This window comes from Chelon labrosus, assembly GCF_963514085.1.
Source record: "Chelon labrosus genome assembly, chromosome: 6".
Classification (NCBI taxonomy): domain Eukaryota; kingdom Metazoa; phylum Chordata; class Actinopteri; order Mugiliformes; family Mugilidae; genus Chelon; species Chelon labrosus.
Window position 1 is genome coordinate 16,232,088 of NC_140342.1, and position 17,105 is coordinate 16,249,192.

The window sequence follows — 17,105 nt, forward strand, 5'->3', positions numbered from 1 at the left end:
ACATCTTGACAAAGTGAGTTTTTTTGATTTTTGTTGCACTCTTCTTGTGGCACGCTATGCAGAGCTGAGTCTGACATTCAGTTCACCGAACGATGTTGCATCTTTACTCGGTGTCACCTCCTGTTTGCATTCAGCTGTTATTGGTTGAGTAGAAAAAGGTACAGTACAGTTGCATTGCAATGTTTTGTTTTGTTTTGTTTTTTTCTTCCCATCTCAGTGTTCACTTTGTCTTTACCATACATTCAGTTTCCAATAACGAAAGCAAAAGCAATGCTTAAAAATATTGATGCTAAGTAGTTTTGGTAGGTTTTCACTTTGCAGGGAGCTCCAACTTATGGTCTAATAATCATAATAATAATAGTAATAATAACAATAATAATCATATAAGTTTTTCAACACTAGATGGCGAAAGTATGCCATGAAATTGGAATGTGCTTCTATGTAATTTACAATGTGCAGAAAGTCAAACAGATTTCTCAAATATTAAGCATTTACAATTCCAGAAATAAATAAAAATCGAAGAAATAAATACACTGATGAACAAATATAATAATAAATAGCCATAATATAAGAATGACATGAACACGTACGGATTAAAATCAAGCAAACCATACAAAATAATTAAGTGCAAGAAGGGGGGTAAAAAAGAAAAACAAAAAAAAAAATCTCACCAGGATAAACATATCAAGTGAATGCAGAAACGGTAAAAGCATTACAAATCCGGCTGGTAATTTTCTCAGTGCAGTGTATTTACCGGGAAATGCCAAACACATTTCCAAAAGCCTTGTCTTATACATGCAGCCAAGCCAGCACTCTTCAGTAAAATAGAGCTATCTAGTGCCATTATCCCAAGTCAAAGAAACCTCTTGGTAGCTCTACAGCTTAAACATGGATGCCCTTAATAGCCTGTTTGATATTATCCAAGAGGGCCTTGCACTCTGGAGAGTATTCATGCTCCGAGTTGTTGTACATATCAGTTAATGTGTTCACATAGGCTTCAAAATTATGCTCACTGATGGGTCCCTGCAACAAAAACATGTTTGACTATTAGTGAAAACAGCACAGCAGAAATGACAATTTGAAGAAAATGAGATTTCTTTCAGGACAGGTTAGATATAATGAGTTGTAGTGGAGTCAGTGGTCAAGGCTTACTGTACCATTTGAGGCAGCTGAATGTCTGTTAGACTGCTAATGAGAGCTTGGCTAAGGCGGGCGAGCTCCTTCAGAAGGCTGTCGTTGTGCTGCTCGATCATCTTGTTTTCCTCTTCAATTGTCTTCAGGTTACATTCCATAGACGAGATCTGCTTTCGGGTACAAAGCGAAAGGGGACTCATCAAATTAAGCGAGCAGGGGCCCAAAACCTTTTGAGTCTGAAATGAATTCGTTGGAGTAAATACTTACCTGGGTTTGGAGTTGCATCATGTCTGCTTCTATTTTCATGTTGGACTCATTCAGTTCATTTATTTCGTGATCCAAATGTTGAATATCGTCCTTGTTTTCAACACCTGGGTTAAAGGATATAATCTGATTTATCACGTTCCAACAGATTGCATTGGTTCTTTTATGCTTCTTTTATGTCAGAGTAGCTTACCGCTGCTGGCTTTCAGTTTGATAGTCATCATCTCTTCTTCTGAGTGCTTTTTCTTGATACTCTGTGCATTCAGTGGGCAACCTGACAAGCTAGTTCAGCGGGCCACAAAGGACAATTTTAGGGCAGGAGAACATCACCAAGCTGACAAAACATTAGCATCGACAGAGATTGTGAAGTGGCGTACAGGCGCCATTGTACAGTAAGAATGCAACATGTCGACCAGCAGTATTGTTAAGAGATAAAATGGAGGACGGGCGACCTCACCTTCTGTGAGTGGCAAACACATTATTGGCATGTCCAAGGCCGTTGCAACCAGGCAGGGGACAATGGGGCAGTTCCTGTTTATTGGCCTTCCAGGCAAAGGGCAGCCCATTGATGGACGACTCCTTCTGTCTTTTGGCAGCAAGTGGACAACTGCCTGCGCTGCGGTGGGAAGTGTATTTTCCCGATATATGGCCCTGTCCGTCACATCCAATCACTGGACACCTATCAGAGAGACGAAGAAAACAGACATTTAAAACCTGCAAACACGACTGGGGATTCTAATCATTTTTGTGCTACAGACTAAACAAAATAACTCACAACAAAAGAAACTATTTTATTGGAAAAACTGCACCAAATAGAAAATAAAAAAAAGAAAAACATCCTCATTTAAAAAAAAATCTCTTTCAATAACTAGACCGGAAGATTTGTTAACCATTAAGTTGATTAATCCATCCAAATGCTGATTAAAAACAAAGAAATGGACTCGAATAATCACATTGACTTTAAGTTACTAATCCACTAAAACTTGAATGAGTGCTCTGTTCGGGGCACGCATTTTGAGGTGAGTGGTGTTTGTGCTTGAAAACATAAGCACAACTCGACGCTGAATCTCATTAAGAGTTTGTCAGTTGCATTTTCGGGCCTGTTTTCTGCAGGTCAGTAATGGAGTGACATGAATTACAGATAATTGTCATGTATCCCCTCATGCGAAAGAATGTAATTTGGAGGTGGCTAACCCTTTCCCTTATTGATAAAGGTGAAAGGTCGCCTGAGATGATACAAATGGCACGCACGCTGTAAAGTGCTGCTGCAAAAAGCCTGTTTCAGCATTTTGTTACTCGACAGCACAGCAGCACTTAGAGGACAAAACAACACCAGTCCCATTACTTACACAGGTAGGTAGCTCGATGCAAGGCACACGGACAATGGAGGCATGCCATATGGCCCACTATTTACAATAATCTGGGGACATTTGCTACCCTCCCCCCTTCTCTCCCTTTCTCTCTTAATGTGTATGAGATCTATTCCAGTCTAATTCCTAAGCTCATGCCCTTGCATTAGTAATTAAAAAGAAAAAATCAGTGTCCAGATGTATAAGTAAACAAGGGCTCATATATCTGACTTTGGATTTAAACTGCAAATCAATCACATTATCTTTTTTTTTTTTTCTTTTTTCAATAACACTTTCACAAACAACAATGATTAAGCTGAAAAAGCCATCGGCAGTTCAATGTTTTCTTAGCATACTATAATTATAAAGAAAGCACTCAGCACTGAGGAGTGATAAACTAGATATTCCATTCAGGAAATAGGAACAAATACAAAAAAAAAACCCACACTGTTAATCCTCAGAGAATAATTCACTAATGTTAGGACAAGAGAAGTATTAGTTTCTTTGCTTAACTTAATGGCATCCAGGTATAATGCCCTCAGGCACTAAAGCATGATCCCAAACAAACAAACAAACAAACAAAAAAATCTGACAGGAAAATACTCTTACTTAAGCTCTTGTTCATCTTTGTCATCCTTGTTTGGTGTGAGCTTCAGACCTCCTTTTCTGGCACGTGGACATCCAGACAAGCTGAAAAAGGTTGGAGAGAGTGAGTTAGTGAAGGAAATCTATTCAGTAGTTAACACATGAAAAATGGACAGGCTTAATAGATAGATAGATAGATAGATAGATAGATAGACAGATAGGTGGATAAATGGAAGGATGGATGGATAAACAGGCAGCCAAATGAACCGATAGACACATAAAACTCAAAAAGTGCAGCATGTTTGCAGCATAAAGTGAGACTTTCACCATCTGTTTGAATGCCATGCATCTGACAAATGTATTTCATGCTCAGTTGTGATGATTTTTCTCAGCTACCTTCTGTGCGAAGCATAGTTCCCAGTCACATGTCCAGATCCATCACAACCAGGTGTTGGGCACCTGCAGGTTGAGAGACACAGAGACCAGGTGCTTTTTACAGCAAACGACTGCGAGCAGTGCCGTGGATTCATGCTAATATGGAGAAAAGTAGTACAGATAGCAAACAGCTTCACGATGAATACATCAATGCATAGGAATTGTGCATAATGTGTGGTGGGAAAGGAAAGGGAAGGATGCAAGCTGATGCAAAAACAAGCTGCCTAGCTTAAAATCCTTTAGCAACAATAACAGTTTTCAGAACACATACTTTAGTTCCTGAGAGTTGGCTGCCATCAGTGATTTGAGTGTTTTGTCAGCCAGGGGACATCCAGACACACTAGAGAGGATAAAGAGCTAACAGTCATTTTAATTCACCCTTTGATCACAGTTGAATTAAATAATCTTAATACAATGAATGTCTCAATGCATATTTATACTTTTTTTTTTTTTATTTGAAAACACAATTATGCTTCCTCTTCACCAGAAAAGCTTTTTCATGTCAGCACATTTTTTAAAAAATGACATGTGATTTAAAAACTCTACACGCTATGTGACACGTTTTCAGATGTAACAATCAGCATAATTAAACAATAAGCACTGTTTACCCATGTCTATATATCTGCTAGCTGGTGCTAATGAGAGTGTAATTAATTACAGTACCTCCGATGCGATGCATAATTCCCCGTCACATGGCCACTGCCGTCACAGCCTGGGGTCGGACAGCTGCATGAGAACACAAAGCACTTAATGCGCAGATTACTCCACTTCCCACAGACTTTGCTAAGCTTCAACTGAATCTTTCTTTTACACTGAGAACCTTTTCACTGGCATTAAAGAGAGAACAGAGTTAGTACAGCGGGAAGTTTAGTAGAAAAAATTGTTGTTACGTTGCTCGACGTTGAGTTTAATGTGTCTCTGAACGACACTGAGCAAGTCTGAGAGGGTGCTGAGCTGAGGAGACTAGAGGATCCTACTTTTGTCGTGGGGAGACCCAGCAGAGCATGCACTCTAACTACAAGAGTGGTGTTAAGCTTATACAGGGAGAAAACTCACTTTCAAACAGATACATGTCTTCTCCACATGAACCTGTAGACAGTTACAATCATATGTAACACAGTGAGTTTGTTTTGACCCACTTTAAACAAATGCATGGTTTGGAGTTTTATTGTTGACCATCTGCCAACTTACAGGGAAGATCACATTACACACATGTGGCTGAATAAAGATGCTGCGAGACGTTTCACTCTTTAACCCCCTTCCCCCCCACATACCTCAAAAGCTCCTTCTTTGAATCTCGTAATAGCAGCTTGGCTTTGGGGCTTAACATACTGCCGTCTCCTTGATAGTGTTGGTCCTCCAAGGAGACCTGATCGTAATCCTCCGGCTGAGAAAGAAAAAGTAATAACATGACCTTCACTGTCCAAAACACCAAACGTCACTCTGCAATGACCTAAAAGTGAATAATTAATTAAATCTCTGTGTAATACTCTTAAAACAAAAACAAGTCCTGGAGGTTAGAGTGCAGAGAGCAAAGAGATTAAGGCTACTGTAAACCATACATCCATTTAAAGTCATACTTAATCCACGCAGTGTTTTTTGATGTATGGCCGTGACGTATGGATTTCCTTTTATTTCTTCCACAGACAAGACTGTGCTGTCACCAGATGTTGCGTATGATTCAATAGCAGGGCAAATGTGATAACTCGCGATATCTACTACAAATGAATACCACCTGGGAGATAAAATAAAAGAAACATTTGGAGCCCAGATTAAGATTCATTCAGGCCCCCGGGCAAGAATGATACGTGGAGAGCAGATTAGCATTCGTCCTCAGTGTAAATACATTTAATACATTTTGTATTTAAACAGATCTGACTTGAGCTGCTGCTTGGTCTTTGAAAATGTCACCACAAGTGTTCTCACAGGCACTGAAAGTCAGTCAGTGGGAAGATTACCGAGGCATTTATTGTCTATTTTCGCAACCTGGTGGTTTTTTTTTTAGGGTGTTTTAAGTGTTTATTTTACACGAGTTGAAGAATTTTTAGTGTTAATGTGACTAGTCTGATGATTTTTAGACAAAATCTGACATGTGACTAAACGTAAATAAAAGATAAACACTTTATTTCAGTTCTATAAATTCCTCAAAGTCCTTTTTGTTCCAGCTTTCTTGAAAGAAAATGTAATCTGGTAACAATTATAGGGAAAATAGAGCGAGAGCACTGAGAGTTTAGCTGCTTTCACAGGAAAGTTGCAGAAGGTATAATTGAATAGTTAAATCTGAATGACTGCTGAAAGGACTTCTAGTATTTTGGCAGTACGTACAACAGCATTATCTCTGTTTTGTGGGACGTAAAATGCACATCTAATTTTTTGTTTTTCTACCTCATTGTCCTGGAGAACGTGTGCTTTGCTAAAGTTGACGGGGATGGGGCTCTCCCAGCTGTCTCTTTCACACAGCGGCTGGTAGAAGGCGGGGCTGATGAGCACGCTCCCGCCTTTGGCCATGGTGGACTCAGGAGACGGAGACAGCGGGTCTTGCGGAGGTGTGTTGGCTTTTACAGTGTCCTTGCACTTCTTCATACTCAGGTCCAGGGTGCCGTTTTCATCCACCTCAATGAGCATGTCCTGAAGACCAAAAAGTTACGTTTATAACACGTAATACAAAGAGTACGCTGTAAAACATGACTGCATTAAGTGCAAGCGGAGGATAAAAATAGAAGGCATTTTCTAATTACACTCCTAGGAATGTAAATAAGACAGTTCACTTCCCCATTAATATGACGGCAGTGATAAGGTAAAACTTGAACCCAATAACATTCCTCTGTAAACATGAAAGACGACTTGAAACGCAGAGCAAACAAACAATACATTTAAATAATACACACTGTCGTTATCTTGCACCAGACAAAGTACTAAACTAAGCCAGCATTAATTCTGCTGAACACAAAAAACAAAAAAAACAAAATAATAATCACTGGTGTGTAGTTTTTCAGTGACAGCTGTGTCATCTGTTTTCTAGGACACACAACCAAGATGGCAGCTGGGGGTGGGGGTGTTGCTGGTTTTAGGTCATCATTATTATAGCAAAAATTAAAAAGCTTAATGTGGCATACGTTTCCCTGCTGACAGATGTGTTTGTCGGTTTTTTTTGTTTTTTTTTTTGTGCTGAAGAGCAATAGCATGATGACTTATGACTGTTTTATGGTATTAAAAGTTGTACTTCATTACATGTCGAAAATTCTTTTCCATAAATGAAACCAATTATTCAATGCACATGTTTCATTAAAGCCCATACATCATTGTTTTTGTAACAAAGAGGAAGCCTTTCAAAATAATTAAAGGGGATGATTTTCATGAACATTGCAGGTGGCTGTCCGTCCCGTTTAATTAACCAGCCATTTGATGATGTGTGTGCCTATAAAATAATATTACTTTAAAACTAAAAGGTGTTTTTTTTTTGAGGTTGTGATTTAATATCAGCTGCAACTAAAACCTGAAACTCTGGATGTAGTTTTTTTTTTTTTTGTATTATAAATAAATTAAATGAATCCTTTGGCGTTGTTAAATAAGTATAATTAGCTGTTTTTCACGCTTTAAATGGCAGCTTTTGGTGTTTTTTCTATGTGACATTTCAAAGCGTAATATGCTGCAAATATGCATATAAGTTAAAGCATCCGACATCATATAACACCCTAAATATGGACCCCTTTTTTTCAGGCTTGAAAGCTGTTCTTTATTTTGAACGTCTCTCCGAGACAACTAAGCTGTAAACGAGAACAGATGATTAACTTGCTAACACTGTTTTATTCATTCAGTGGGCTGGTACCTGGTACAGGGCCACATTCTCGGCTCAACAAGCTGGGAGACAAGGATCTGTGCTGTGTAGGTGTGGAAACCTTGAATCATCTACAGTACAGTGTGCATGTATGTAACCCACAGAATGTGATCAATATTAATCATGAAGTGAGTTGGGAAAAAGTTGAGCACAATGCCATGTAATGACAGCAGAAGAGATTTTGGATCTGCACTCGTTTCATTTTGTGTGAATTAAACTATGGAGATGTTAACTCCTTTATCTAATTGGCTTAATCCAGTAGGATGCCTTTAAAGACTATCTGGTGTAGACACACAGCCTATGCTGGATCATATAACTAAGCAAAATATCCTCTGCCATCTGCAGCGGGCACGATGCATTTTCAGACAACAGTTCAAGGTTTTTACATGCCAGCTGATGTCGAAACAAAATACAGTACCACATGTTTTATTAAAAAAAAAAAAAAAAGACGAGTAGTTGTAATTGGGAAAGAAGGCTGATTGTATTTCTTCTTTTGATGAGATTACACAAATTTTCATTTGTGTACATTAAAGCTTTACGGAGAGGAAACCTCCTTGTTTTTCTGCCACCAGAGTGCCAAGCTTCCTTTGCCAAATTCTGTCTTTTGATGTCTTCCCTTTTTATACACAAATCAGAGTTCCTTTAAAATGACCACATTAAATACCTCTCCAAGTGGTCTAATTTGATTACCTTTGTGGAGGTTGCCAAGGGCCGGACGGCGACAGCCTCCATGTTCTTCCGGTAGCGAGTGGAGAGGTTAAGGATGGCGGCTGTCGCTGCTGCCGCTTGGAGACCATCTTCTTTTTTGAATTGACTCGGTGGGCTGTGCTGACCAGAGGTGGGCAGGCGGCCACCTGGAGCCCCGAGGAAGCCAGGATACTGCTGAGGTGCTAAAAGACAAATAATTAGCAGATAATTTAGTTATTGAGACACCAGGTGTTACACCCAAACTTAAAAGTAAACAAGAGCATCAGAAAGCAAGCTTTATGTTGAGAATGATTGGTTTTAGCATCTGCCACTGATACAAAAAAGATACCTATACATGAAATATTAATAAATATACATGATGTACCGTGATATATAAATGAAGATTAACATTCTTTCTGTGGCTGCCCATTTATTCACCTACATCACCTTCTTACTAAAAATTATTCTCTGATTTTGTGGGTCAAACTTACAATCAGGGAAATGGGGCATTTCCTGGTCCTGGTTGGTCCCCATCAGAGGCTGTTTGCCGAAGACTTGTGCATCAAAGCTGGCATAATCAAAGCGAATTCTGCTGTACTTGTCCATGTCTTTTGTGAGGCTAGTTTGCAAAGCTGCTACCGGGTGAGAGAGCCTGTAGTTCAACTGGTTCATCTCAAACTTCTTTATTAAGCCGATGGCTCTGCAAGGAGGCGAACAGATCGAAATGTTTTATTATGCAAAAGAATAAAAAGAGAAAACTTGTGAGAAAGGTGCACAGAAAGTTAATATAAAGCAGTTAAGTGCAGTCATTGTTTTGAACCGTTGAGGGATGCCAGCGCTTTTTTACAGATAGAGTCTGGGATCTGATGCGTGGTGTAGATCCACAGCCAGGTTGCCAGACTAATTAATATAGTAGGAGTGGGCATCCTGCCCATGATATATCCACAGGGAACAAAGAGTTCTGCTCTTTTATCATCTCTAATAGAGAAGAACTCACAGGACCAGCAACCATTGCTTATGTCTGCTTGGAAAGCTTGATATGGGCTATGCATTCTGCTGGGATCAGTGAATAAAAATATCCCACACTCTTCTCAACAATAATAGTGTTTATCACTTTTCTGCATAACCTCCGTTGCGCTTGCAGAACTTAATTGTAATTATTTTTCTGCACGTTGAGAGCAGTGAAAATCCCCAACTTTATCTGGTATTATACCTGGGTGAGCGGTCAGGGGTTTGTCTGCATTTCAGGCTCTCGTCCTGAGGTTTGGAGACTTTCACTGCAGCAGCAATGGGGCAGCCTGAGAGACTGGTTGTAGGGAGGAAATCAAACACATTAGCCTAATACTGTAACTCATCTATGAACACAGTGCAGATTTTCTAATGGCTTTCTCTGGTGGCTGTACCTCCGGTGGGTGCTACGGTTGCTGTTGACATGGCCTCTTCCTGTGCACCCGGGCGTAGGGCACTTGAGGACGTTCTCGTGCATGGCCAGGACTAGAGGGGAAGACAGACAGATGACATAAGCTCAGACAAGCAAAAAGGAACTTTTTCAAAATAATTCAACATGTGAGACGTAATCAAGCTTAAAGATTAAGATGCACGCTGGAAATAAAACATTTTTATACATTAAATGATGATTTAAATAATTGCTACATTAGAGCTTATATGGAGCAAAGATCCTACTGAGACAGGAGGGAAAAAAAAGCAAGCGGCTTTCTCATTGTGCTGTAATGTGGCTGAAATGTAAATAGCTTAGTGCAAAGAGAAGCGTAACAAGACAGCTGATTATATTCTTCAAAACAAACGCGTCGTTAAAGGTCCGCTCTGCATCCTTAGAAACTTCCTTTCTGCACATATCCTCCAATTAGTTTGTTGGAGTTGTCTATTTATTTTTGAATACTGCGTTAGCTAGCCCTTTGATTTGCAAATACTGCCTCCAGTCTAAGAGCATGTGCTTTTTTGAAAAAGTTAATTACTTTTTCTGTTCCTTTTGTAACATTACTGTTTAATGTTCAATGTTTGTTGAGTTATATTGAAATGACTTAACAATCGCCAACGTGGGGGTGAAAAAAAAAAAAAAGGATTCAATATTCACGCATTACAACACATTACGAGAAAAAGAGAAAGAAAGGACAAATCCTTTAGGTTTGTTTGAAAAGTTTCGTGCACATCTTTGAATTGAACTAAATGTATAAACAGGGCTTTCTTGTGTTTGAGCTCGTGCTAAGAGGATTTCATTTTCCTGTGGCTGATTGTAAATGTAAAACTGTCAGTTTTTGTGAGTATAAATCATCCATTGCATTGTGTAGTTACACATAACTGCTTGTGTGACTTACTCTCTGGGGGAACCCGGACTTTATGAGGACACCCAGACAAACTCCTGTGATGTGGGTAGAGGCCGGTCACGTGACCAGTGCCATCACAACCAGGAGTTGGACACTTTATGTCCTTTTTATCTGTCCGTGGAGAATCTGCAGACCCAGAAAGGAAATATTTCATTATAAATAAATACACTTTGACCTAAATTAATGCAGCTTTCTGTCTTTACATGTAGAAACAAAGAAATAATGTGTGGAATATGCATTAAATCCTTTTGTACTGATCTTATCGTACGTATATCATACATAGGTCAACAGATTGAAATATCATGTAGAGTCAGACACTGTTTTTTCCACAATATGCATCTTTTAATCTGTCATTTTAGTTAAGGCTGCTGTTTAACACAGAACATTCACTTCTTAATGCCCATCTATCTAAAGATTACATCTAGGATTACACATTTAGCTGCAGTCATTTGAAGAATCAGAGGGAAACATGAGAGGTACTTTAGGAGGATTTAAGACTTATGGTCATGGTTAAATATCCAGTTGATTCCTATCAAAATCCAATATTCTGAGTAGTAGCAATTCCATCAGAAAATTTTGTTCTTCTTTATTTTAGTCTGTTTATTTATTACTTCACTTGTTGCCAAAATGTCTTTAGACCTTAAGAGGATTTCCTCCCTCTGATTCCCCCCCTCTCCTTCTTTTATTCATTTCAAATGTTTTTTGAGCGCCCAATCATCCAAATCACAAGTGGTCCATCTGATTTAGACTGGATGGAGATTCATGTGCGAAGCTACTGTTTTTCTTTCTTTCTTATCTTTTTTTATATCAGTACTTCACATTTATACCTTTTCCTCCATGATAGTTGAGTCGGCTGTCCATTTCCATCATCCTATGGTGCCTTCTCTCATTGGTCATCTGCTCTATGAGGAACCGGTCCATCTCTCTGTAGGCATGGTGCAGGACCTGTCTTTGCTCCGTCTGCAGAGCTATGGCCTGCTCCAACAAGCTCAGGTTCACTCTCCCTCGGCTCATCTCGAGGCCTCTCTCGTGGAGGCCCAGAGCCCAGCTGTCTAGCCGAGGCGGCCTCTCGGCCTCCACTTCCCCCTCGCTGTCCTCCTCTGTGGGGAGCAGCCTGTATCTTAAAGCTTCGGCCTGAAAAATGCTCGCTCTACCCATGGGGCCACCTAATTCTGATTGAGGCTCTTCTTTCACGTGGCCGTTCCTGCCTGAAAGGTCTTCAGAGGCGGCGGATGGACTGCAGTTTGAGCTGTTCACCTTGGTGGACAGAGATAGGGGCTCCCACTCAGCTTCCCTCATGTCTCCACCATATGGACTCTGCGGTGATGATGTACCGCTCACCCTGCCTTGACTTTGGTCTTCTTCTTCATTATTAAGAAACTCCTCATCATCTTCATCCAGTAAAGGTCCAGATGTGTCCGGCTCGCACTGAGGAGAGCCATTAGATGTAACTTCACACCACCCAAGTGACTTGGCTGCCACATCATGGTAGCCATGTTTGTTAGCCACTCCATTGACTGCGCTTAAGTTTCCATCTACAAAAAACAAGACAACGCGGATTATTCAAAGTATTTGAGTCTTAGCATACTAAACTTCCTCTTTTGTGACCCTTCAGTCATACACAGGATAAGAATTGTATGTCCTTGGTAATCTTCTGCAAATCCTTTTAAGGTTTTAGATTTTGTGTTACTTTTCTATGAATAATATCTTGAGGAAAAACATGTTTTTATAACCATTTAGAGGATTTATAAGAATACATGTGGTAACCGAAATGATAATCATAAGGTTGCAAGATTTCCAAGCAATTCCTCAAGCATATTTTAGATGACATATATTGTACACTGCTTTCTGCTACTTCAACATGAAACCTAGAGATGAGGAGCACGATTGTTTTCCACTTCCCTGTCGTCTCCAATTGGAGCAAGAACCCGATATAGATTTAGGACAAGATTATGAACGGATTTGCGGCGCGTTGGACGGAAAACATCAGTTTTTAATTAGTTATGTGTATTTTTAAGAGCAAGCTCAGCAGCAACATGTTGTTATCTAAAAAAAAATAAAAGGATTTTAAAAACACATAATTCTTGTTTTGAAGGATGAGAAAAGTGAAGAGGATTCCTGAAAACACAGATGGAGGAAACCACAGGCATGGAGCTAAAAGAGAGAAATCTCAGTACATTTCCCTGCGTATCTGTGCTGCAGAAACCTTGTTTAGGAGAAGCCAGCTATACCCTTCAGTCAAAAACCTGACAATAATATTTGTTAGATAAAAAGTCACAGCCGCCAACAGCGCCCACAGAGATGAGCGGCTTCCTTTAGTGAACGTGACCCGTAATTACTGAAAAATGCAAGTATTTGGTTTAATTTGATTAGATATATTTTTTTTTTTATCTTAATCTTAACACAATGTTTATGAGAACCTTTACAGGGGAAATGAGGGGTTGCCAAACTGTTGAAAGGTGAAATGAAAATGAAAATTATCAAGCTATTAGGAGTGCATTTGACTGAAGCCGTTACTTAAATTAAAACAGGTGTTTTATTTAAGGTTGAAATGTTGAAATTATACACATTTAATGTGTGTGATTTATGTGGAGTCGCGGCTGATCCAAGCCTTTTCTATATTCTACATGCCATTTAGTGCCTGTGTTCGTGCATACATCAACATCTCTCGCTTTTTTGACTAACCCATTTTTCTGGGTCTTATTTCTACATTAACCGTTTGTAATATTATTTCAGAGTAGAAATATCAAAATCACATGCTGCAGGATTTTATTTTTTATTTTGAATTACATTGTTAAATGTTATATATAGGGGATATATGATATACTGTATGTATTAGCATTACTGCAGATGAACAAAATATGAATGCATTTCTTCTTAAATTTTACACCCGTTTTATACCCATAATCTCTTTTCTCCAGCTTATTTTGGTGAGTGCTCTCAATAATTTAATTTGCATTGGCCTTTGCCTCTCCGTCTTTTAGCATAAATCCCAGTCATATGTACAGAAAGACTGTGTGAAGCCTGAAAGTCTGATCAGTGGAACAGACAAAGAGGGTTAGAGTTATCCCTCAAAATGCATCTGAAACAACACTTTATTAACACCACTGATCATATTAAGTCATGGTCAGTGATTAACAATGGAAAGCTATCATCTGGATTGATTCAACAAAATCTCTCTTGATCCTCCAAAACCATTCAAACTTATGCCCTATTAAAGCTCTTTGGACTGCGAGGGTTTTTACTTTTAGCAGGCTATATCCTCTTAAGTAGCCAGACATTAGAGTCCGAACCAAAAGTAGGATTCGTTAGATTGAGAAGATAGACAGAGACGGATTGTGAGAATCAGATCACACAGTGCAGAGGACGACACAGATACGAGCATTAGCCACGACTACACGGAAACTTAATCCTTAGCAAAAGAGCTTTGAAACACGACAGAAACGATGTAGCACTCATAAAATAAAGCTAACATTTTTTTTCCTCTTTTTTTTCTAATTGTCCAACAGAATTTAACACCGGGCAACATCACAATGTGTTAGTGTCTATTCCCTGCTGTGAAAAATATGTAAAAAGAGGTGTCTAAAGACAAACCCTGTTGAATGAAAAATTAAAGCCAGTTACACGTATTTACATTTATGAGGCAAGCAACAAGGGTTTTGTTTTTCATCCAGATGGACTCCCAGGCCTGACACAGCCGCATACAGTCAGACAAGCACGCAGACATATACGCACACACACACACACAGACACAGAAGTGCAGTGAAAAAAGGAAAGAGATGGAGGAAAAAAACTTGGATCCCTCCGGTGGTTTGTGTGTTGGAACAGGTGAACAGTTTGTACTCCAGAATAGCCATTACCAGCACTCTGCAGCAGGGCTGCAGTTGGCTGGAGTTGAACGCAGCGTGGCTCAACCAAACGAGAGGCTTATTTTTCTCCCTTTTTGTTAAAATGCAGATATGACCAGCTTCCCACTGCAAAAATTCTGACTGCCTCCAGACCACTTTTCCAATTTTTGTTTTTCCACAGAAAATAGCCCCCCTTGAATCCGACAATAACCGCAAAATATGTTCTGAATATGTTTATCAGTATTCATGTTCATTTGACACGCTTCAGACATTTTTGGTTCTGGCTGGATTTCATTTTGTTTTAAAGCAACTCTACTGAACATCAGGTTTAAATAAAGGAAAAATATACAGCAGTCAATCACTGGTAAAAAGTATCTGGAATACACAACAACAAAAGAAAGAACTGATGATACACAGTGAATTACTTTGATAATTGTAATGTAATATGAACCTAGGAAACAAATAAATTCCATTTCCAATGAATCCACACAATTCAGTGAGCTACTCTCCCGGTCCATTTAACTACACACATGTGTACTATAATGAGCTGTAGACATTATGCCTAATTATGTATTAGACTGTGTTAGAGGGCCTAACAAAAGCTTTTGAAAGGGACAATTACGTTTGTTGCTTAGTTACATCGTTAAAAATATACCAAATCAGTGCAGATTATAGTGGGCGAGAATGCACATGTACACCACCGTCATTGTTGCCAAAATGCACAAAATTCAATTCATTAGGAAAAAAGAAAACATTTTTCCTCGTGAAAAGGACAGTGGCATAAGTGAAAATAAGCAATTTTTAACTGTTGTTGATGAAGTGTTTCTGTGGGTAAAGTGAAAATCTTTGTTTAAAACACAAAACAGTAAATTATTGGAGCACCAGCCAAGCAGTGGTGACAAATCATTTGTTTCTCACAATGGGCGGCTTCAATAAAATTTGACATAAAAGAATGGAGGAAGTTTAATTTAAATCTAAGTGAACTGGTGCACGCCTCCATTCAGTATTTCATTCTATGGATTCAATGGGGTTTGGACTGGCTATTGAAAGAGGACAGATGAGGGGTCTGAAATCTGGCCTCATCAAAAGAGGGTGAAGCCACGCCAAAAATATCATGGCAGATCAGCTGTCAAAACTTCAATTTGCGGACGTGAGACACAACTAATGTGGACCCAGCAGTGTAGTCTTTCACTTCCACTGCACAATGACTACGGCTGCTGGCTGATGGCAGAGGGAGGGAAATATGAATGCAACAGATGGGATTTTAAAATTCAGCGTCAATTGTTCATCAAAACAGACAAAACAACAGGACATCTGTTTACCTGCTGGAGTGTCAATGTTCCTCAGCTCTTCTTTGTCCTGTGGCGGTGCCAGGTCCTCGCTCTCCTCTTCACATGCCTCGCTGGGGCTGTAGTGGCGGGGCTTCATCAGCAGGGACTTTCTCTTGTTGACGGGGGCACCCTGCACCCCTTCCTGAGCGCTCCTCTTCCTCGCCACAGACCCATATGGGCTGGAAAAGGGAAAAGGGAAAGGGACAAAAAGCAAGACAGGGTCAACAGAAGCTTCAGATGACTCATTTTAAAACCCCGCCTTTTAAATTTTGAGTCTTTTTATATGATGTTAAAATCGTCACCTCTTTTTTTTTTTTTTAATCCTTGGCATAAAGATGAAAAATTGTGTTGACATCATAAAATTTTACCTGTGAGTCTCAGTGATGCAGTCGGCCAGTCCTGTGAAATGAAGGCCAAGAAATAACAGATAAAAACTCCTGTTTACATTTCCACTACAGCAGTGTAACATCTGTCAACATATTCTTCATCAAAGGTTCAAGGCAACTCCCTACTTTTGGGCTATTGCTAATGAAATTTTACGGTGCACAGTAAATATTTGGTTTGCAGATAGTGTTTCAGCGATCATAGAACCTGGGCTAATACTGCTTGATCCAACCTTTTACCGCAGATTTTACAATGCCATCGGGTATAATCAGCATAAGGATGCAGAAGTGGTCTCTTCATTGATCTGAAAAGCTTTTCATTCTCTGGGAAACCAACAGTAGCACATCCTTTGACAGCGTTGACAACATGATCTAAAAGGGTAAATCAATTTTCCCAGGGGCCTGCATAAATCTCATTCACAAGTTCTATCCCTACTCCTATGAAGCACAACCAATAATAACACTTTTCATGAATTTCCCCACGTGTAGTAATAGCTCCAGCGTGAGCAGGAAGGCCTCAGAGGCCCTGAACACTTGCATAATGACATATCCAGTCTAGAGGTTTTCAATCACACAATATATACACACTCCTTAACTAATTTGAGCCAGTGTTCCAATTTAATGAAGTTATTCCCCTCTGAATAATGAAATGGCGTTGCAGTGCTCTTCAGACCGGTAAGATAATACATAAAATTGACAGTTATAAAGTTGGATTGTTGAACTGATACCCCTAACCCATGGTGATAAGTGGAACGTGTGTGAGTGTGTGGATGCGTGTAGTTAAAAGCAAACTAGAACTGAAAGCTGCACTCACCTGTGCTGCTGTTGCACGTTTTCAAGGTTTGCTCCTCGCCTTCAGAGTCCATCTGTAAATAAATGAATAGATGAGCCACTAAAATACAGGTT

At 39.5% G+C, this 17,105-nt stretch overlaps 1 protein-coding gene across 1 annotated transcript in view; it reads right to left on the minus strand.

The window, feature by feature from the left end:
* Positions 1-688: 688 nt before the first annotated feature.
* The window catches only part of st18 (ST18 C2H2C-type zinc finger transcription factor), a 39,881-nt gene continuing 23,464 nt past the window's right edge, over positions 689-17,105 (minus strand). Inside the window, exons 4-23 of the mRNA XM_084546179.1 lie at positions 17,014-17,065; positions 16,185-16,215; positions 15,808-15,995; positions 11,465-12,172; positions 10,629-10,763; positions 9,696-9,786; positions 9,506-9,598; positions 8,784-8,992; positions 8,296-8,495; positions 6,153-6,395; positions 5,042-5,154; positions 4,431-4,493; positions 4,039-4,107; positions 3,729-3,791; positions 3,357-3,437; positions 1,856-2,077; positions 1,592-1,680; positions 1,402-1,505; positions 1,158-1,304; positions 689-1,023 (exon numbers count right to left, since the gene is read on the minus strand). Of these exons, the coding sequence (XP_084402305.1) occupies positions 883-1,023; positions 1,158-1,304; positions 1,402-1,505; positions 1,592-1,680; positions 1,856-2,077; positions 3,357-3,437; positions 3,729-3,791; positions 4,039-4,107; positions 4,431-4,493; positions 5,042-5,154; positions 6,153-6,395; positions 8,296-8,495; positions 8,784-8,992; positions 9,506-9,598; positions 9,696-9,786; positions 10,629-10,763; positions 11,465-12,172; positions 15,808-15,995; positions 16,185-16,215; positions 17,014-17,065 (3,042 nt within the window). The 3' untranslated portion in view covers positions 689-882. The remainder of the gene's footprint in view (positions 1,024-1,157; positions 1,305-1,401; positions 1,506-1,591; positions 1,681-1,855; positions 2,078-3,356; positions 3,438-3,728; positions 3,792-4,038; positions 4,108-4,430; positions 4,494-5,041; positions 5,155-6,152; positions 6,396-8,295; positions 8,496-8,783; positions 8,993-9,505; positions 9,599-9,695; positions 9,787-10,628; positions 10,764-11,464; positions 12,173-15,807; positions 15,996-16,184; positions 16,216-17,013; positions 17,066-17,105) is intronic.